Source organism: Bombina bombina, chromosome 1, assembly GCF_027579735.1.
Source record: "Bombina bombina isolate aBomBom1 chromosome 1, aBomBom1.pri, whole genome shotgun sequence".
Classification (NCBI taxonomy): Eukaryota; Metazoa; Chordata; class Amphibia; order Anura; family Bombinatoridae; genus Bombina; species Bombina bombina.
Genome location: NC_069499.1, coordinates 51,930,020 through 51,947,876, shown reverse-complemented (window position 1 = coordinate 51,947,876; position 17,857 = coordinate 51,930,020). Strand labels below are relative to the sequence as shown.

At 40.7% G+C, this 17,857-nt stretch overlaps 1 protein-coding gene across 1 annotated transcript in view; it reads right to left on the bottom strand.

Annotated features, from left to right (window-relative positions):
• Positions 1–1,965: 1,965 nt before the first annotated feature.
• The window catches only part of CEP128 (centrosomal protein 128), a 667,652-nt gene continuing 651,760 nt past the window's right edge, over positions 1,966–17,857 (bottom strand). The window contains exons 24-26 of the mRNA XM_053697350.1: positions 16,334–16,447; positions 6,121–6,226; positions 1,966–2,360 (exon numbers count right to left, since the gene is read on the bottom strand). Of these exons, the coding sequence (XP_053553325.1) occupies positions 2,266–2,360; positions 6,121–6,226; positions 16,334–16,447 (315 nt within the window). The 3' untranslated portion in view covers positions 1,966–2,265. The remainder of the gene's footprint in view (positions 2,361–6,120; positions 6,227–16,333; positions 16,448–17,857) is intronic.

Sequence of the window (17,857 nt, the reverse complement as noted above, 5' to 3'; positions counted from 1 at the left end):
GGGGGAGGAGATCCTGGCTGCACAAACCAATGCACCACCTGAGAAACCTAGTGGTAAGTGTTTTGTTCCTGAGAATCTTCGAACTAAACTTTTGCACACTTACCACTATCACCCAGGCAAGGTCACCCTGGCAAGAACCAAATGATTTGGTCTGTCACTCGACAATTCTGGTGGCCAGGTCTTCGTTCTGATGTTGCTGCGTATGTTGCCTCCTGCTCAGTTTATGCACAGAATAAGATTCCTCGACATCTTCCTGTGGGTCTTCTTCAACCTATTGCTAATGGTGAGCATCCTTGGACACATCTTTCCATGGACTTCATTGTCGAGCTCCCTGTTTCCAATGGCAATACTGTTATCCTTATGGTGGTTGACCGTTTTTCTAAAATGTCACATTGCATTCCCTTGATGAAGCTGCCTACCGCTCAGGAGCTCGCTTCAATTTTTGCCCGGGAGGTCTTCCGTTTACATGGGTTACCCAAGGAGATAGTGTCGGACCGGGGTAGCCAGTTTGTCTCCAGATTTTGGCGTTCCTTTTGTGCTCAAATGGGGATCCAGCTTTCCTTCTCCTCTGCATATCACCCTCAATCCAATGGGGCTGCGGAACGGTCTAATCAAGCTCTGGAACAGTTCCTCCGTTGCTATGTCTCAGATCACCACAATAATTGGTCTGAACTGTTACCTTGGGCAGAGTTTGTTCGTAATAGTGCTATTAATGCTTCCTCCAAGTTATCCCCGTTCATGGCGAATTATGGGTTTCAACCATCCTTGTTGCCCGATTCATTCATGTCTCAGGGTATTCCGGCATTGGAGGAGCATCTCCGGCAACTCCGTTCCACGTGGGTGCAGATTCAGGATTGCCTTCATCTATGCAGCGCCAAAAGTTCCAGGCTGATCGTAGGCGTCTGCCCGCACCTTCCTACCAGGTTGGTGAGAGAGTTTGGCTGTCCTCCCGCAACTTGAACCTTCGTGTGCCTTCCAATAAATTGGCTCCCCGTTATGTTGGTCCTTTTCGAATACTCCGACGGGTTAATCCTGTGGCCTACGCTCTTGACCTTCCTCCTGCTATGCGCATCTCCAATGTTTTTCATGTCTCCCTCTTGAAACCATTGGTTTGTAATCGGTTTACAACTGTGTTGCCTCGTCGCCGTCCTATCTTTGTTGACAACCATGAGGAGTATGAGGTCAGCAGCATTATTGACTCTCGCATGTCCAGGGGCCGTGTACAGTATATAGTTCACTGGAGGGGCTACGGTCCGGAGGAGCGTTCTTGGGTTTCCTTCCTCTGATGTTCATGCTCCCGCCCTCCTCCGTGCCTTCCATGCCCGTTTCCCCAATAAGCCTTTTGTCCTCCTGCGGGGGAGGCGTCGTTGAGGGGAGGGTACTGTCAGGGTTTTTCCCTGTTGTGTTTGCCATTTGCTGCTGGCAGCCATTTTACTCACCTCTCTTCCTGACTTGGTGCATTGTGGGGGATGCTGCTCACTTCCTGCACTTCCTTTTATGGTCAGACTGTTGTGCATCATCCATGTGAGACAGGATGCAGTCTCAGAATTGTGATGTCATCATTTATTATTTAAAGGGCCTCTGTTCAGTATGCTTTGCCTTTGCGTGGTCTGAGACCTGTTTGTGAGGGTTCCTGTGTATTACCTGGCTGCCTGACGTCCTTCCTGGTTCCTGATCCCTGGCTTGTTCCTGACTCTGCTGTTCTCCTTGTTCCTGTTTCCGGCTCGTCTGACTATTCGCTTTGGCTCCTGACTCGGCTCGTCTGACTACCAGCTCTGGTTTTGACTCCTGGCTTGTTATTTGACTTGTGGACATTTTATTATTTTTTGCTATTAATAAAGGTGTGATTATTTTTGCACTTCTCGTCTCAGTCTGATTCCTGGCACCCTGACAAAAACATGGACCAATGGATTAAAGTACAATGTACCATTATGGAGAAAGAATAAAAATGGCAAGTCTTTGGTGTTTTGTTAAATAATATTTTATAGAATATTTGAAGTTTTAAACATAATATAAAAACATGTTTTCTTTAAAATTAATTTGAGAGTTTTTTATACATATATAAAATAATTAATAGCATTAATAATGTGCACAGGTATTTTTAGTACAAAGCAAACAATTATTGCAGTTCATGACTTCAGGGCTCCAGAACCTGCCAACTCTAATGTTCTTTGAAAGAACTGGAGGTCTTAACTCCCAAAGGCCGCAGTGAAGAATGTATCTCTGAATTCCAGAGTATTGTGAGTCGGCTTTACAGGATTATTTTCAGGATACGGATCCATTCAGTGAGACACTAAATGTGCTTTCTTCAAGGCCATCAAACTGCAGAGAACGTCCCTTCTTCAGAGGTGCTGCAGGACCTAAGCGGATAATAGGGAGTCCATGAATCAGGGAATGTTAATACTAACAAACTTGTAAACACTCTCTATACCTCAGTGACAAGTGCCTCACTCCTAAGCACATTGCCTAACCCTCTATACCTCAGTGATCATGTGACTCTTCTAACCACACTGCCTAACCCTCTATAGCTCAGTGATCATGTGACTCTTCTAACTACACTACCTCACCCTCTATACCTCAGTGACCAAGTGCCTCACTCCTAAGCACACTGCCTAACCCTCTATACATCAGTGACCAAGTGCTTCACTCCTAAGCACACTGCCTAACCCTCTATACCTCAGTGACCAAGTGCCTCACTCCTAAGCACACTGCCTAACCCTCTATACCTCAGTGACCATGTGCCTCTCTCCTAACCACACTACCTCACCCTCTATACCTTAGTGACCATGTGCCTCTCTCCTAACATTACCTCACCATCAATACCTTAGTGATCACGTGACTCTCTTCTAACCACTCAGCGATCATGTGCCTCTCTCCTAACCACACTACCTCACCCTCTATACCTTAGTGACCATGTGCCTCTCTCCTAACATTACCTCACCATCAATACCTTAGTGATCATGTGACTCTCTTCTAACCACTCTACCTCACCCTCTATACCTCAGTGATCATATGACTCTCTCCTAACCACACTACCTCACCCTCTATACCTTAGTGACCATGTGCCTATCTCCTAACCACACTACCTCACCATCAATACCTTAGTGATCACGTGACTCTCTTCTAACCACTCTACCTCACCCTCTATACCTTAGTGATCACGTGACTCTCTCCTAACCACACTACCTCACCCTCTATACCTTAGTGATCATGTGATTCTCTTCTAACCACACTACCTCACCCTCTATACCTTAGTGACAATGTGCCTCTCTCCTATCCACACTACCTCACCATCTATACCTTAGTGATCACGTGACTCTCTCCTAACCACACTACTTCACCCTCTATACTTTAGTGACCATGTAACTCTCTCCTAACCACACTGCCTCACCCTCTATACCTTAGTGACCATGTGCCTCTCTCCTAACCACACTACCTCACCATCTATACCTTAGTAATCATGTGATTCTCTTCTAACCACACTAACTCACCCTCTATACCTTAGTGACCATGTAACTCTCTCCTAACTACACTGCCTCACTCTCTATACCTTAGTGATCATGTGATTCTCTTCTAACCACACTACCTCACCCTCTATACCTTAGTGACCATGTGCCTCTCTCCTAACCACACTACCTCACCATCTATACCTTAGTGATCATGTGACTCTTCTAACCACTCTACCTCACCCTCTATACCTTAGTGATCACGTGACTCTCTTCTAACCACACTACCTCACCCACTATACCTTAGTGATCATGTGACTCTCTCCTAACCACACAACCTGACCCTCTATACCTTAGTGACCATGTGCCTCTCTCTTAACCACACTACCTCACCCTCTATACCTCAGTGATCATGTGACTCTCTCCTAACTACACAACCTCACCATCTATATCTTAGTGATCATGTGACTCTCTTCTAACCACTCTACCTCACCCTGTATACCTCAGTGATCATGTGACTCTCTCCTAACCACACTGCCTCACCCTCTATACCTTAGTGATCATGTGACTCTCTTCTAACCACTCTACCTCAACCTCTATACCTTAGTGACCATGTGCCTCTCTCCTAACCACACTGCCTCACCCTCTATACCTCAGTGATCATGTGACTCTCTTCTAACCACTCTACCTCACCCTCTATACCTCAGTGATCATGTGACTCTCTCCTAACCACACTACCTCACCCTCTATACCTCAGTGATCATGTAACTCTCTCCTAACCACACTGCCTCACTCTCTATACTTCAGTGATCATGTGACTCTCTCCTAACCACACTGCCTCACCCTCTCTACCTTAGTGACCATGTGCCTCTCTCCTAACCACGCTGCCTCACCCTCTTTACCTCGGTGATCATGTGATTCTCTTCTAACCACACTGCCTCACCCTCTATACCTCAGTGATCATGTGACTCTCTCCTAACCACACTAACTAACCCTCTATACCTTAGTGACAATGTGCCTCTCTCCTAACCACATTGCCTCACCCTCTATACCTTAGTGATCATGTGACTCTCTTCTAACCACTCTACCTCACCCTCTATACCTTAGTGATCATGTGACTCTCTCCTAACCACACTACCTCACCCTCTATACCTTAGTGACCATATGCCTCTCTCCTAACCACACTAACTCACCCTCTATACCTTAGTGATCATGTGACTCTCTTCTAACCACTCTACCTCACCCTCTATACCTTAGTGATCATGTGACTCTCTCCTAACCACACTACCTCACCCTCTATACCTTAGTGACCATGTGCCTCTCTCCTAACCCCACTACCTCACCCTCTATACCTTAGTAATCATGTGACTCTCTGCTAACCACACTACATCACCCTCTATACCTTAGTGTCCATGTGATTCTCTTCTAACCACACTACCTCACCCTCTATACCTTAGTGATCATGTGACTCTCTTCTAACCACTCTACCTCACCCTCTATACCTTAGTGACCATGTGACTCTCTCCTAACCACACTACCTCACCCTCTATACCTTAGTGACCATGTGCCTCTCTCTTAACCCCACTACCTCACCCTCTATACCTTAGTAATCATGTGACTCTCTGCTAACCACACTACATCACCCTCTATACCTTAGTGTCCATGTGATTCTCTTCTAACCACACTACCTCACCCTCTATACCTTAGTGACCATGTGCCTCTCTCCTAACCATACTGCCTCACCCTCTATACCTTAGTGACCATGTGCCTCTCCTAACCACACTACCTCACTATCTATACCTTAGTGATCACGTGACTCTCTTCTAACCACTCTACCTCACCCTCTATACCTCAGTGATCATGTGACTCTCTCCTAGCCACAGAACCTCACCCTCTATACCTTAGTGATCATGTGACTCTCTTCTAACCACACTGCTTCACCATCTATACCTTAGTGATCACGTGACTCTCTTCTAACCACTCTACCTCACCCTCTATACCTTAGAGATCATGTGACTCTCTCCTAACCACACTGCCTAACCCTCTATACCTCAGTGATCATGTGACTCTCTCCTAACCACACTACCTCACCCTCTATACCTCAGTGATCATGTAACTCTCTCCTAACCACACTGCCTCACTCTCTATACCTTAGTGATCATGTGATACTCTTCTTACCATACTGCCTCACCCTCTATACCTTAGAGATCATGTGACTCTCTCCTAACCACACTGCCTAACCCTCTATACCTCAGTGATCATGTGCCTCTCTCCTAACCACTCTACCTCACCCTCTATACCTCAGTGATCATGTGACTCTCTTCTAACCACTCTACCTCACCCTCTATACCTCAGTGATCATGTGACTCTCTCCTAACCACACTACCTCACCCTCTATACCTCAGTGATCATGTAACTCTCTCCTAACCACACTGCCTCACTCTCTATACCTTAGTGATCATGTGATTCTCTTCTTACCACACTGCCTCACCATCTATACCTCAGTGATCATGTGACTCTCTCCTAACCAAACTACCTCACCCTCTATACCTTAGTGACAATGTGGCTCTCTCCTAACCACACTGCCTCACTAAAGCTAAAACTATTAAAATGACATGGCCTTTAACCATTTGCTAGACCAATACTTATCAGAGCAGATTTACTGAACACCTACAGCTGCAATCAGAGCGCAGAGAGCTGGACAAAAAGCTGTTCCCTCTTAGTGATGTAGAAAGAGCTGTTAAACGAACACTGTGGGCGTCTGCTTTTGTTTTTTCTTCCTGAAAGGGGACAAAAAGAAAAGTAAAATTAATACTATTCTTATCAATAATGGTAACTGACTGATGAAATCCAGCAACTCAAAACACATCAATGTATTTATTTATAAATCTATTTGGCCACCAAGAAGATAACAGTATAAAATTATAAAAATATAAAATTTCATCTGATTTATTACTCTGTAACATTTACACCCAGTTTGGGAGATCTCTCCCTTCCCAGAGAAATTAATAGTTGCTTTCCTGGAAACCTTCCTAATGAGAATCACGCATCACAGAAGTTATACCGGATGCTTTGGAAGTGAAATAGTTACCCTGTATCTATGCTACATTTTTGCAATATAGACTTCTATACCACCTTTCTGTCCTACTCTTCACAGAAACAGCTGTCATCTCTTGTTAGAATTACTGACCCTTTTCCTTGGCGCATCTGTGCCGCAACAGATAGATCTCACATAAGAAGAGCTTCCCAGCACAGGCTGACACACCAGAACAGCCTCATCAGGTGGATAAAGGGTTAAATAGATCAAAACATCTTTACCCCCCAGGACCTTCAAAAGAATCTGTGAAACAGCGGAGTTCTCTTGTCACGCTGGAACATGACTTGTGTTATTAGCAGCCAGGAGCAGAACTGCTGGATTGTAAGCTAAGCTCTGTGCACACAACTACACAAGGCATATGAGGCACAGGTGTGTGTTTTTTTTTAACGACAAGTTAAATTACTCTCTTAGCTGAAACAAACACATGGGGATTCTGGAAGAAATTGTTTTGAATATAAAAGGGACCTGTGCTGAGAATTCTGTGAATTCAAAGATAGCTGCATGTAGCAAACTAGCAGAGACTGTTATCTGTGTGTAGCACAATACAGGATGTGCCCAATACAGCAGCAAATGAACTCTGACACTTTATAGAAGCTTTAAAATGTGAGCAGGGTGGGTGGTCTACTGGTATTTGTCTACAGTCACATCCTATGTTTGTATTTTATTTCCCTAATAAAATGTTTTGCCTATTAAATACAAAATAGAGGATAACATAAAACAGAACTTCAGGATGACACTGCCTGTTCACGTGGTGAACTTATGAATGTCCAACTGGTTCACAAGGAAAAGGAACTGTGCAAACAAAAAAGGGGATCCTGAGTAGAATGACTGGGGAGACCTGCATGGTTTGTTGGCAGACTGGTTGTTCCTGTACTAGCTTTATGGGAAAGGAAGAATGGTGAGTGGGTTCTTTCATTGGGGGGGATAGAAATGGTGAGTGGGCTGTATAACCAGTTTACTGAAAGAAAGTGGTGAGTGTATTCTTGCATTGGCTTCTAAGAAGAGTTAGAGGTTTGCAAACTTATGTCCAGTCTTCTCAGGAGAGGTAGAGAGCAAGATGCTGCAATTGTTTGTCGGAAGACTTTAGTTTAAAAAAAAGGTATAGACATTGAGTGGTTTCCTTCTGGCTTGATGGGTGAAGTGGTGAGTGGGCTCTTGCTTGGGTAAGGTTATGGTGGTAAGCGGGTTCTAGCATATTAAGTAAGGGTAAGGTGGTGAGTGGGCTCTTGCTTGGGTAAGGTTATAGTGGTAAGTGGGTTCTAGCATATTGAGTAAGGGTAAGGTGGTGAGTGGGCTCTTGCTTGGTCTTGTTGGGTAAGGTTATGGTGGTGACTGGGTTCTAGCATATTAGGTAAGAGTAATCTAGTTAGTGGGCTCTTGCTCTTATGTGGTGTTTAAGTTTGAGGTGGTAAGTGTGCTCTTGCATCTTGAGAGATAAGTGAGAACGGGCTGTATTACAAGAAAGAAAAACATAATTTATGTAAGAACGTACCTGATAAATTAATTTCTTTCATATTTCCAAGAGTCCATGAGCTAGTGACGTAAGGGATATACAATCCTACCAGGAGGGGCAAAGTTTTCCAAACCTCAAAATGCCTATTAATACACCTCCCACCACACCCACAACTCAGTTTAACGAATAGCCAAGTAGTGAGGTGATAAAATAAGGAGTAAAAAAGCATACAAAAAGAGGAACTTGAAATATAATTGAGCTTTTATACAAAAATCATAACCACCATAAAAAGGGTGGGCCTCATGGACTCTTGCCAATATGAAAGAAATGAATTTATAAGGTAAGTTCTTACATAAATTATGTTTTCTTTAAAGTAATTTGCAAGAGTCCATGAGCTAGTGACGTATGGGCTAGAAATACCCAAAATGTGGGAGACCATAGAAGAGTCACTAGAGAGGGAGGGATAAAATAAAAACTGCTATTTCCGCTGAAAAAAATTAAATACTCACAAAAAAATAAGTCTCTCTCATAAATTTCACATAAATTTAAAAAAATAAAATAACAAATAATAAGCAGAAGAATCAAACTGAGACAGCTGCCTGAAGAACTTTTATACCAAAGACTGCTTCAGAAGAAGCAGATACATAAACATGGTAAAATTAGGTAAATGTATGCAAAGAAGACCAAGTTGATGCTTTGCAAATCTGATCAACCGAAGCTTCATTCTTAAAAGCCCAAGAAGTGGCGACTGATCTAGTAGAATGAGCTGTAATTCTCTGAGGCGGAAACTGCCCCGCCTCCAAATAAGCCTTGTGAATCAAAAGCTTTAACCAAGATGCCAAAGAAATGGAAAAGGCTTTCTGACCTTTCCTAGGACCAGAAAAAACAACAAATAGACTAGAAGTCTTCCTAAAATATTTAGTAGCTTCAACATAATATTTCAAAGCTCTTAAAACATCCAAAGAATGTAAAGATCTTTCAAGAGTATGCTTAGGATTAGGACACAAGGAAGGAAAAACAATATCCCTACTAATGTTTTTAGAATTCACAACCTTAGGAAGAAATTTAAATGAAGTCTGCAAAACAGCCTTATTCTGATGGAAAATCAGAAAAGGAGACTCCCAAGAGAGAGCAGATAATTCAGAAACTCTTCTAGCTGAAGAGATAGCCAAAAGGAACAATACTTTCCAAGAAAGTAGTCTAATATCCAGAGAATGCATAGGCTCAAACGGAGGAGCCTGCAAAGCCCTTAAAACCAAATTAAGACTCTAAGGAGGAGAAATTGACTTAATAACAGGCTTGATACGAACCAAAGCCTGAACAAAACAGTGAATGTCAGGAAGATTAGCAATCTTTCTATGAAATAAAACAGAAAGAGCAGAGATTTGTCCCTTCAAAGTACTTGCAGACAAACCTTTATCCAAACCATCCTGAAGAAACTGTAAAATTCTAGGAATTCTAAAAGAATGCCAAGAGAATTTATGAGAAGAACACCATGAAATATAGGTTTTCCAAACCCGATAATAAATCTTCCTTGAAACAGACTTACTAGCCTGTAGCAATGTATTAATCACTGAGTCAGAGAAACCTCTATGACTAAGCACTAAGCATTCAATTTCCATACCTTCAAATTTAGCAATTTGAGATCCTGATGGAAAAATGGCCCTTGAGACAGAAGGTCTGGTCTTAAAGGAAGTGGCCAAGGTTGGCAACTGGACATCCGGACAAGATCCGCAAACCAAAATCTGTGAGGCCATGCTGGTGCTATCAGAAACACATGCGATTGTTCCATTATGATCTTGGAGATCACCCTTGGAAGAAGAACTAGAGGCTGAAAGCTGTAAGCAGGTTGGTAAGACCAAGGAACTGCTAACGCATCCACCATCTGGAGCCTGAGGATCCCTGGACCTGGAAAGATACCTGGGAAGTTTCTTGTTTAGATGGGACGCCATCAGATCTATTTCTGAAAGACACCTGGATGGAGAGACCACATCCCTGGATGTAAAGTCTGACGGCTGAGATAATCCACTTCCCAACTGTCTACCAGTGTTAATTTCGTCGACTAAAACTAGACTAAAATGACTATAAAACGAAAGAAATTCTGATGACTAAAATACGACTAAAACTAAAATGATATTTTAGTAAAAAGACTATGACTAAAACTAAATCAAAATGACATTTTAGTCAAAAGACTATGACTAAAACTAAATCAAAATTTGCTGACAAAAACATTTTATGCAAGTTGTTATAATCAATCCATATCTAATTACGGCTCTTTTGTAAAATTTACGAAACTTAATTTTATTAAATTTTAAGATAAATAAAGACATGTTATATACCACAACAGTTAAATCTGTATTGCATGTTCAAACCTTAATACCATAAATAAAAACAGGTTAATAAACCTTTACTCCAGGAGTATATAATGAGTTTGGAAGTTCTAGAGCAGTGCTAATATCGTTGCCAAAACTTTTTCGAATCTGTGAACAATCAATTGATTCTTCCTATAGAAATAAGCATAACCCACAAGTATGGGGTTAAGTTATGCTGTGCCTGTGCTATCTACAGAAACTTTTTGTTGTGTTGAGTTACTTGATACTTGTTTTAATTATTAACAGAGAACTGTTAAAGGTTTTATATTGGGTAATATGTTCAATACAGCCAATACAGTTTACAGTTTTTTTTTTTTATATTTTAAAGTTGCACTTCTGTTTTTTTATGAAACTTGGTTTTATTTAATTGTAAGTTTAATAAAGATGTTACATATCACAACGGCTAAATCTGTGTCTATATTGCATGTTTAAACCTTAATACCATAAATATTAACAGGTATTATGTTTACTCCTGGAGTATGTAATCAGTTTGCAAATAATAGAGAAATGCTTAAATAACGCATTTCACTTTAAAGAGACAGTAAACCTTAAAAATGTTATATAATTCTGCACATAGTGCAGAATTATATAACATTATTTAGGTGCTATAGCCATAAAAGCATTTTTTACCGTTTAATTTGCTAAAATACAGCGCTTTTACAGACCCGCTCTCTGCTCTCTGCTGAGCGGGTCTGTTATTTTTAGGAGCGAGCTGCACTTAGTCTTATGGCGCGGTCGGGCCGGGCTGTGACTATACAGCTGGCCCGATGCGCTGACTAAAAATAACAGACCCGCTCAGCAGAGAGCGGGTCTGTAAAAGCGCCGTATTTTAGCAAATTAAACGGTAAAAAATGCTTTTATGGCTATAGCACCTAAATAATGTTGTGCAGAATTATATAACATTATTTTTAAGGTTTACTGTCCCTTTAACTAAACCCCTTAGATTTTAGTTGACTAAAATCTACTGGGATTTAGTCGACTAAAATCTACTGAGAATTCAGTCGACTAAAACTAGACTAAAACTAAAACAATTCAGATGACTAAAATACGACTAAAACTAAAATGGCATTTTAATCAAAAGACTAAAACTAAGACTAAATTGAAATTTGCCGTCAAAATTAACACTGCTGTCTACACCCGGGATATGTATTGCAGAAATTAGACAGGAGATGAATTCTGCCTAAGAAAGTATTCAATATACTTCTTTCATCGCTAAAGGACTGCGAGTCCCACCCTGATGATTGACATATGACACAGTTGTGATATTGTCTGTCTGAAAAAAATTAATGATTCTCTCTTTAGTAGAGGCCAAGCCTGAAGAGCCCTGAAAATAGCAAGGAGTTATAAACATTGATTGGTAACCTCGCCTCTTGAGCTTTCCAAACCCCTTGCACTGTCAGAGACCCCCAGACAGCTCCCCAACCTGTGAGACTTGCATCTGTTGAAATCACAGACCAGAAAGGATGAAAAAAGGAGGCCCATTGAACAATAAGGTGATGGTTTAAACACCAAGTCAGAGAGAGTCGAGTGTTGGGACTTAAGAATAATTGTGATATCCGAGTATAATCCCTGCACCATTGATTCAGCATGCAAAGCTGTAGAGGTCTCATATGAAAATGAGCAAAGGGGATTGCGTCCGATGCTGCAGTCATGAGACCAAAAACTTCCATGCACATAGCCACTGAAGGGAATGATCGAGACTGAAGGTTTTGACATGCTGAAACCAATTGTATTTGTCTCTTGTCTGTTAGAGACAGAGTCATGGACACTGAATCTATCTGGAAACCTAAAAAGGTGACCCTTGTCTGAGGAATCAAGAAACTCTTTGGTAAATTGATCCTCCAACCATGTCTTTGAAGAAACAACACAAGTTGATTCGTGTGAGATTCTGCTAAATGAAAAGATTGAGCTAGTACCAAGATATTGTCCAAATAAGGAAACACTGCAATACCCTGCTCTCTGATTACAGATAGAAGGGCACCTAGAACCTTGGAAAAGATTCTTGGAGCTGTAGCTAGGCCAAATGGAAGAGCGACAAATTGGTAATGCTTGTCTAGAAAAGAGAATCTCAGAAACCAATAGTGGTCTGGATGAATCGGAATGTGAAGATATGCATCCTTTAAGTCTATTGTGGACATATAATGACCTTGCTGAACAAAAGGCAGAATAGTCCTTATAGTCACCATCTTGAAAGTTGGGACCCTTACAAAGCGATTCAAAAATTTCAGATCCAGAACTTGTCTGAATACATTTTCCTTATTCGGGACAATGAATAGATTTGAATAAAAACCCAAACCCTGTTCCAGAAGTGGAACTGGTACAATTACCCCTGAAAGCTCCAGATTTGAAATACATTTCAGAAAGGCCTGAGCTTTCACAGGATTTATTGTAACGTGAGAGAAAAAACCTTCTCACAGGTCTTATTGAGAAACCTATCCGATACCCTTGAGAGACAATATTCTGACTCCAATGATTCTGAATGGAACCTGCCCAAACGTCTTGAAATAATTTCAATCTTCCCCCCACCAGTAGAACTGGATTGAGGGCCGCACCTTCATGCAGTTTTGGGGGGTAGCTTTGGTTTCTTAAAAGGCTTGGATTTATTCCAACTGAAAGATGGCTTCCAATTGGAGCCAGAGTCCATTGGGGAAGGAGTGGTTTTCTGCTGTCTATTCTGACGAAAAGAACGAAACTGATTAGAAGCTCTAGTTTTACCCTTAGATTTTTTTATCCTGGGGCAAAAACACTCCCTTCCCCCCAGTAATAATGGAAATAAAAAAAATCCAACTGACAACCAAACAAATTGTTACCCTTGAATAATAGAGATAGTAACCTAGATTTAGATACCATGTCAGCATTCCATGACTTGAGCCATAAAGCTCTTCTAGCTAAAATAGCCAAAGACATATTTTTAACATCAATCTTAATGATATCAAAAATAGCATCACAGAGCAAATGATTAGCATATTGAAGCAAACGAATAATGCTAGCCAAATCAGAATCTTTTTCCCGTTGTGCTAAGCTATCCAACCAAAAAGTCGATGCAGCCGCATCATCAGCTATAGAAATGGCAGGCCTGAGAATATAGCCAGAATGTAAATAAGATTTCCTAAGATAAGATTCAATTTTCCTATCTAAAGGATCCTTAAAATAAGTACTATCTTCCATAGGAATAGTAGTACCCTTGGCAAGAGTAGAAATAGCCCCATCAACCTTAGGGACTTTTCACCAAAACTCTAACTTAGCCACTCGCAAAGGGTACAACCGTTGTAACCTAGAAGAAGGAACAAAAGAAGTACCAGGCTCAGACCATTCCTTAGCAATCGCATCAGAAATAGCATGAGGAACAAGAAAAACCTCAGGAGTTCTCACAGGAGGTTTATAAACAGAATTGAAACGTTTACTGGATTTGTTAACAAGAGGACCAGACTCTTCAATATCTAAAGTAATCAAATACTTCTTTCAACAAAGAACGAATATACTCAATCTTAAAAAGATAAGTTGATTTATCAATGTCTGAAGCAGGATCTTCTGAGTCAGATAGATCTTGATCAGAAGTGGATATATCAGTATGTTGTCGGTCATTACAAAATTCATCAGTATCATGAGAAGTTTTAAAAGACCTTTTATGTTTATTAGAAGGTGGAATAACAGACATAGCCTTCTGTATCGCATCAGCAATATAATTTTTCATATCAACAGGGATATCATGTATATTAGATGTTAAAGGAACAACAGATACTGTACTAGTACTAATATAAACATTTTCTGCATGTAAAAGCTTATCATGACAACTGTTACATACTACTGCCGGAGATATAATCTCAGCTATCTTACAACAGATACACTTAGGTTTGGTAGAACTAAGGTGCCCTCTCTTTTTTGTAATTCTTATTCACAGATCGTTTGTTGCTTTGTTTGGTATAAGAGGAGCTGCCCACCAAGTTTGATCACCTAACCATCAATTATATTGGATATCATAAACAGGATTTTACAGGAGATTACAGCAGCTTCTGAGACAGGATCAGATTAAGACATCTTGTAAAATGTAAAAGAAAAAATAACATTTAAACAAAAAAATATCTTATTTCCTCATATAGCAGTTTCAGGAATGGGAAAAAATGCAAATACTAAAAATAGGCAAAAAAAAAGCAAATAGCATAGCCCTCTGAGCATAAAGAAGGCAAGGAGCATATAGGAAGTGGGGTAAAATAAAACCCAACATTTTTATTTTTTTTTTGGCGCCAAATATGACGCACGACACAACAAACATCCGGAAATGACACAACTCGTGTCAACATAGACGCACAACCTGGCATCAACTAAGACGCAGGAAATTACGAACTTGCGTCATCATAGACGCAAATTCGCACCAAAAAATTCTTGCGCCAAGAATGACGCAATAAATAACAGTATTTTGCGCCCTCGCGAGCCTAAATTTGCCCGCAAAATTTTAAAGAAACAAGTCAAATTGGAAAAAAGACTAAACCCCAGGTAAGAAATATTAAAAAAATAACTTCCTAAAACATGATTCCCATACTGAAACTACTAGACTGCAAAGGGAAATATACATAGACCTGACTCATGGCAAATATAAGTAAATACATATATTTAGAACTTTATATAAATACATAAAGCGCCAACCATAGCTGAGAGTGTCTTAAATAATGATACATACTTCCCGAAAGACACCCATCCACATATAGCATATAGCCAAACAAGTTCTGAAAACTATCAGCAGAGGTAATGGTATAAGAGTATATCGTCGATCTGAAAAGGGAGGTAGGAGATGAATCCCTACGACCGATAACAGAGAACCCTTGAAAAGATTTTCCGCGAGAGAAACCATAAAAACCAATAGGCGATACTCTCTTCACATCCCTCTGACAAACACTGTACTCTGAGAGGAATTGGGCTTCAGAATGCTTAGAAGCGCTTATCATAGAAGAAAAACAAAAAAATCAAGCACAAACTTACTACACCGCCTCCATAGGAGGCAAAGTTTGTAAAACCGAGTTGTGGGTGGGGTGGGAGGTGTATTTATAGGCATTTTGAGGTTTGGGAAACTTTGCCCCTCCTGGTAGGATTGTATATCCAATACATCACTAGCTTATGGACGCTTGCCAATTACATGAAAGAAAAGGTGTTGAGTGACCTCAAGCTGTTATGCAGAAGTACAGGTGATGAGTGGGTTCTCATACTGTCTTGACATACCACAATGGAAGGTGGGAATGTAGTACTCCTGATCTGCTGGGAGTAATGGATAGTCTTCTAATTTTGACTTCTATGCAGAGGTGGCATATGAGTGATTTCGTCATGGCAGGTGGCAGAGCTGCAAGTGACCAAATCAGGTCCTGTGGTTGTGGAGAGTCAAACTCCTGTTTCTAAGGGCCTGATCTAAAGCTCTCTGCTCTGGTGAGATTACCTAAGAAGTCTCATCTGCACTGCAAGGAGCCACAAAGAGTTTTAGAATGGCAAATGTTAGCTTAACAGTGGTTTATCTAGCCATGCAGGGTTTGGATATGAAGGAGAGACACATACATTGTAATCTAATGCTGAAAAAAGATCCCAACGATTTTGTGTGCTTTCTCTCCATGCCGGCTATTTTCTGATCATCAGGCCCTAAGAGAGAAGGCCTGGCCTTGGAATGATCAAGCCCCTGAATCTTAAGGAATCATACCCATACTGGTTTGAATTACTGGTTTTACATTACTAAAAAGTTTTACACTGTACCAACAAACCTTTGACTTGTTGATTCCACAAACATGAAGGACATGCACACATTTCTCCTGCTATTAGTAACCTATTTAGCCTATCTTGGACAGTAAAGATTTTTTGACAGTGTTGCTGTTGATTGTGTGTTAGAATAAAAACATACTACAATACACAAAAATATATCTGGAGCTGAGAAAAAGCATATGGCTCATGGGTAGCAAATAAAAAACAAATAAGACAAGACTATTACCCGATATTCCTGGATCCTGCGCTTGGAATCTTCTAGCTGCTGCTGTAGGGATCCCACAATCTCCCGATACTGAGCATATCGCTCTTCTATCTGTTTTCTCTGCTGATTGGAATCCTGCAAAAAAAAACACATAGCATTCCAGATTAAAGCTTCCCCCCCTTTGGACATAAGCAATTTATTTACATGTAAGGACAAAGTGACGCTAGGAGTTTGGTTGTACCTGCTTATCTAAAGTAAATTAAATAATGCAGACGTGTGTCATTGCCAATGGAGAAAACAAAATCCAACTACATCTCATGTCACCTCACAAACTATGTCCATAAGTTTAATTTCATGTAGTATTATTGGTGGGATTTGAGGTTTTAATTATTTATGTAAAAATTGGTGGACAAAGAAAGACAGCGCCTCATAGTGCAGATAAACTTCAGCAAATGGTGTCACACATGGACAAACAAGTGGAAATATACTCACAGGAGTACTGGCACTCTTGTATAAAGAAGTGTGAATGTGCAGGCTGACATTCAAAAGCAGTCAGTATTAAAACAATGTTTGTTTTATTAAAACAAGCTTAAAACGCGTTTCTCGGCCGCAAGCTCCTGGCCGTTTCCTCAAGTTAGATTAACTAAATTAAACATTGTTTTAATTCTATATTTGGTCACGGCTTTTATCTATCAGTCTCCCTACATCCCTTTGGGGGAGTTTTTGGTCACACAAGCTGTCTCCAAATTTGCGGACATTTTCTGCTTACTCCAGATACCAAGGGGAAAGTGCACAGTACACCTGTTTATTATAGACGGGGCCGGCATTGAAGATTTTGTGTGCACTTCGGAGGAGAGTCCACGGCTGCACCCTTTACATTTTGGAGGATCCGTGTTCCAGCGTACTGACTGCTGTTGAATGTCAGCCTTCACATTCGCACTTCTTTATACAAGAGTGCCAGTACTCCTGTGAGTATATTTCCACTTGTTTGTCCATGTGTGACACCATTTGCTGAAGTTTATCTGCACTATGAGGCGCTGTCTTTCTTTGTCCACTCTTTAGATACACTGATTGATCACTCAGTATCAAGACCAGCAGCCAAGTGCATTATTCTACCATCCTACCAGAGACTGTACTAGCACCTGCAATATCGCTTAAGGTTTTACCGTTCAAGGTTCTTGGACTGTTCTTCAATTAGCCTATTTGTACTTTTTTAACACTTTGTGAGCACTATCACTTTGCTATTATTTTTATGTTTTTTGTTTATTGTTTTTATATATGTTTTAGTTTTTTTCGCATTCCAAAGTGGCACACACTATTACTATATATATGATATAGGTTTGCACTTTTATGTAAAAATGTCAAATTTCCTGACATTGACTCCTCACAAATTAATATCCAGAACTTGAAGAAAAGCCAGCGAGCCTCAATTTAAGGTAAGAAAAAACTTTATTTAACCTTCATAGGAACAACTTGTACAGAAGTTAAAACTGCACACCGGCAGTGCTGTCAGCCATGCATCTGACGCGTTTCGGCTAGTATGCC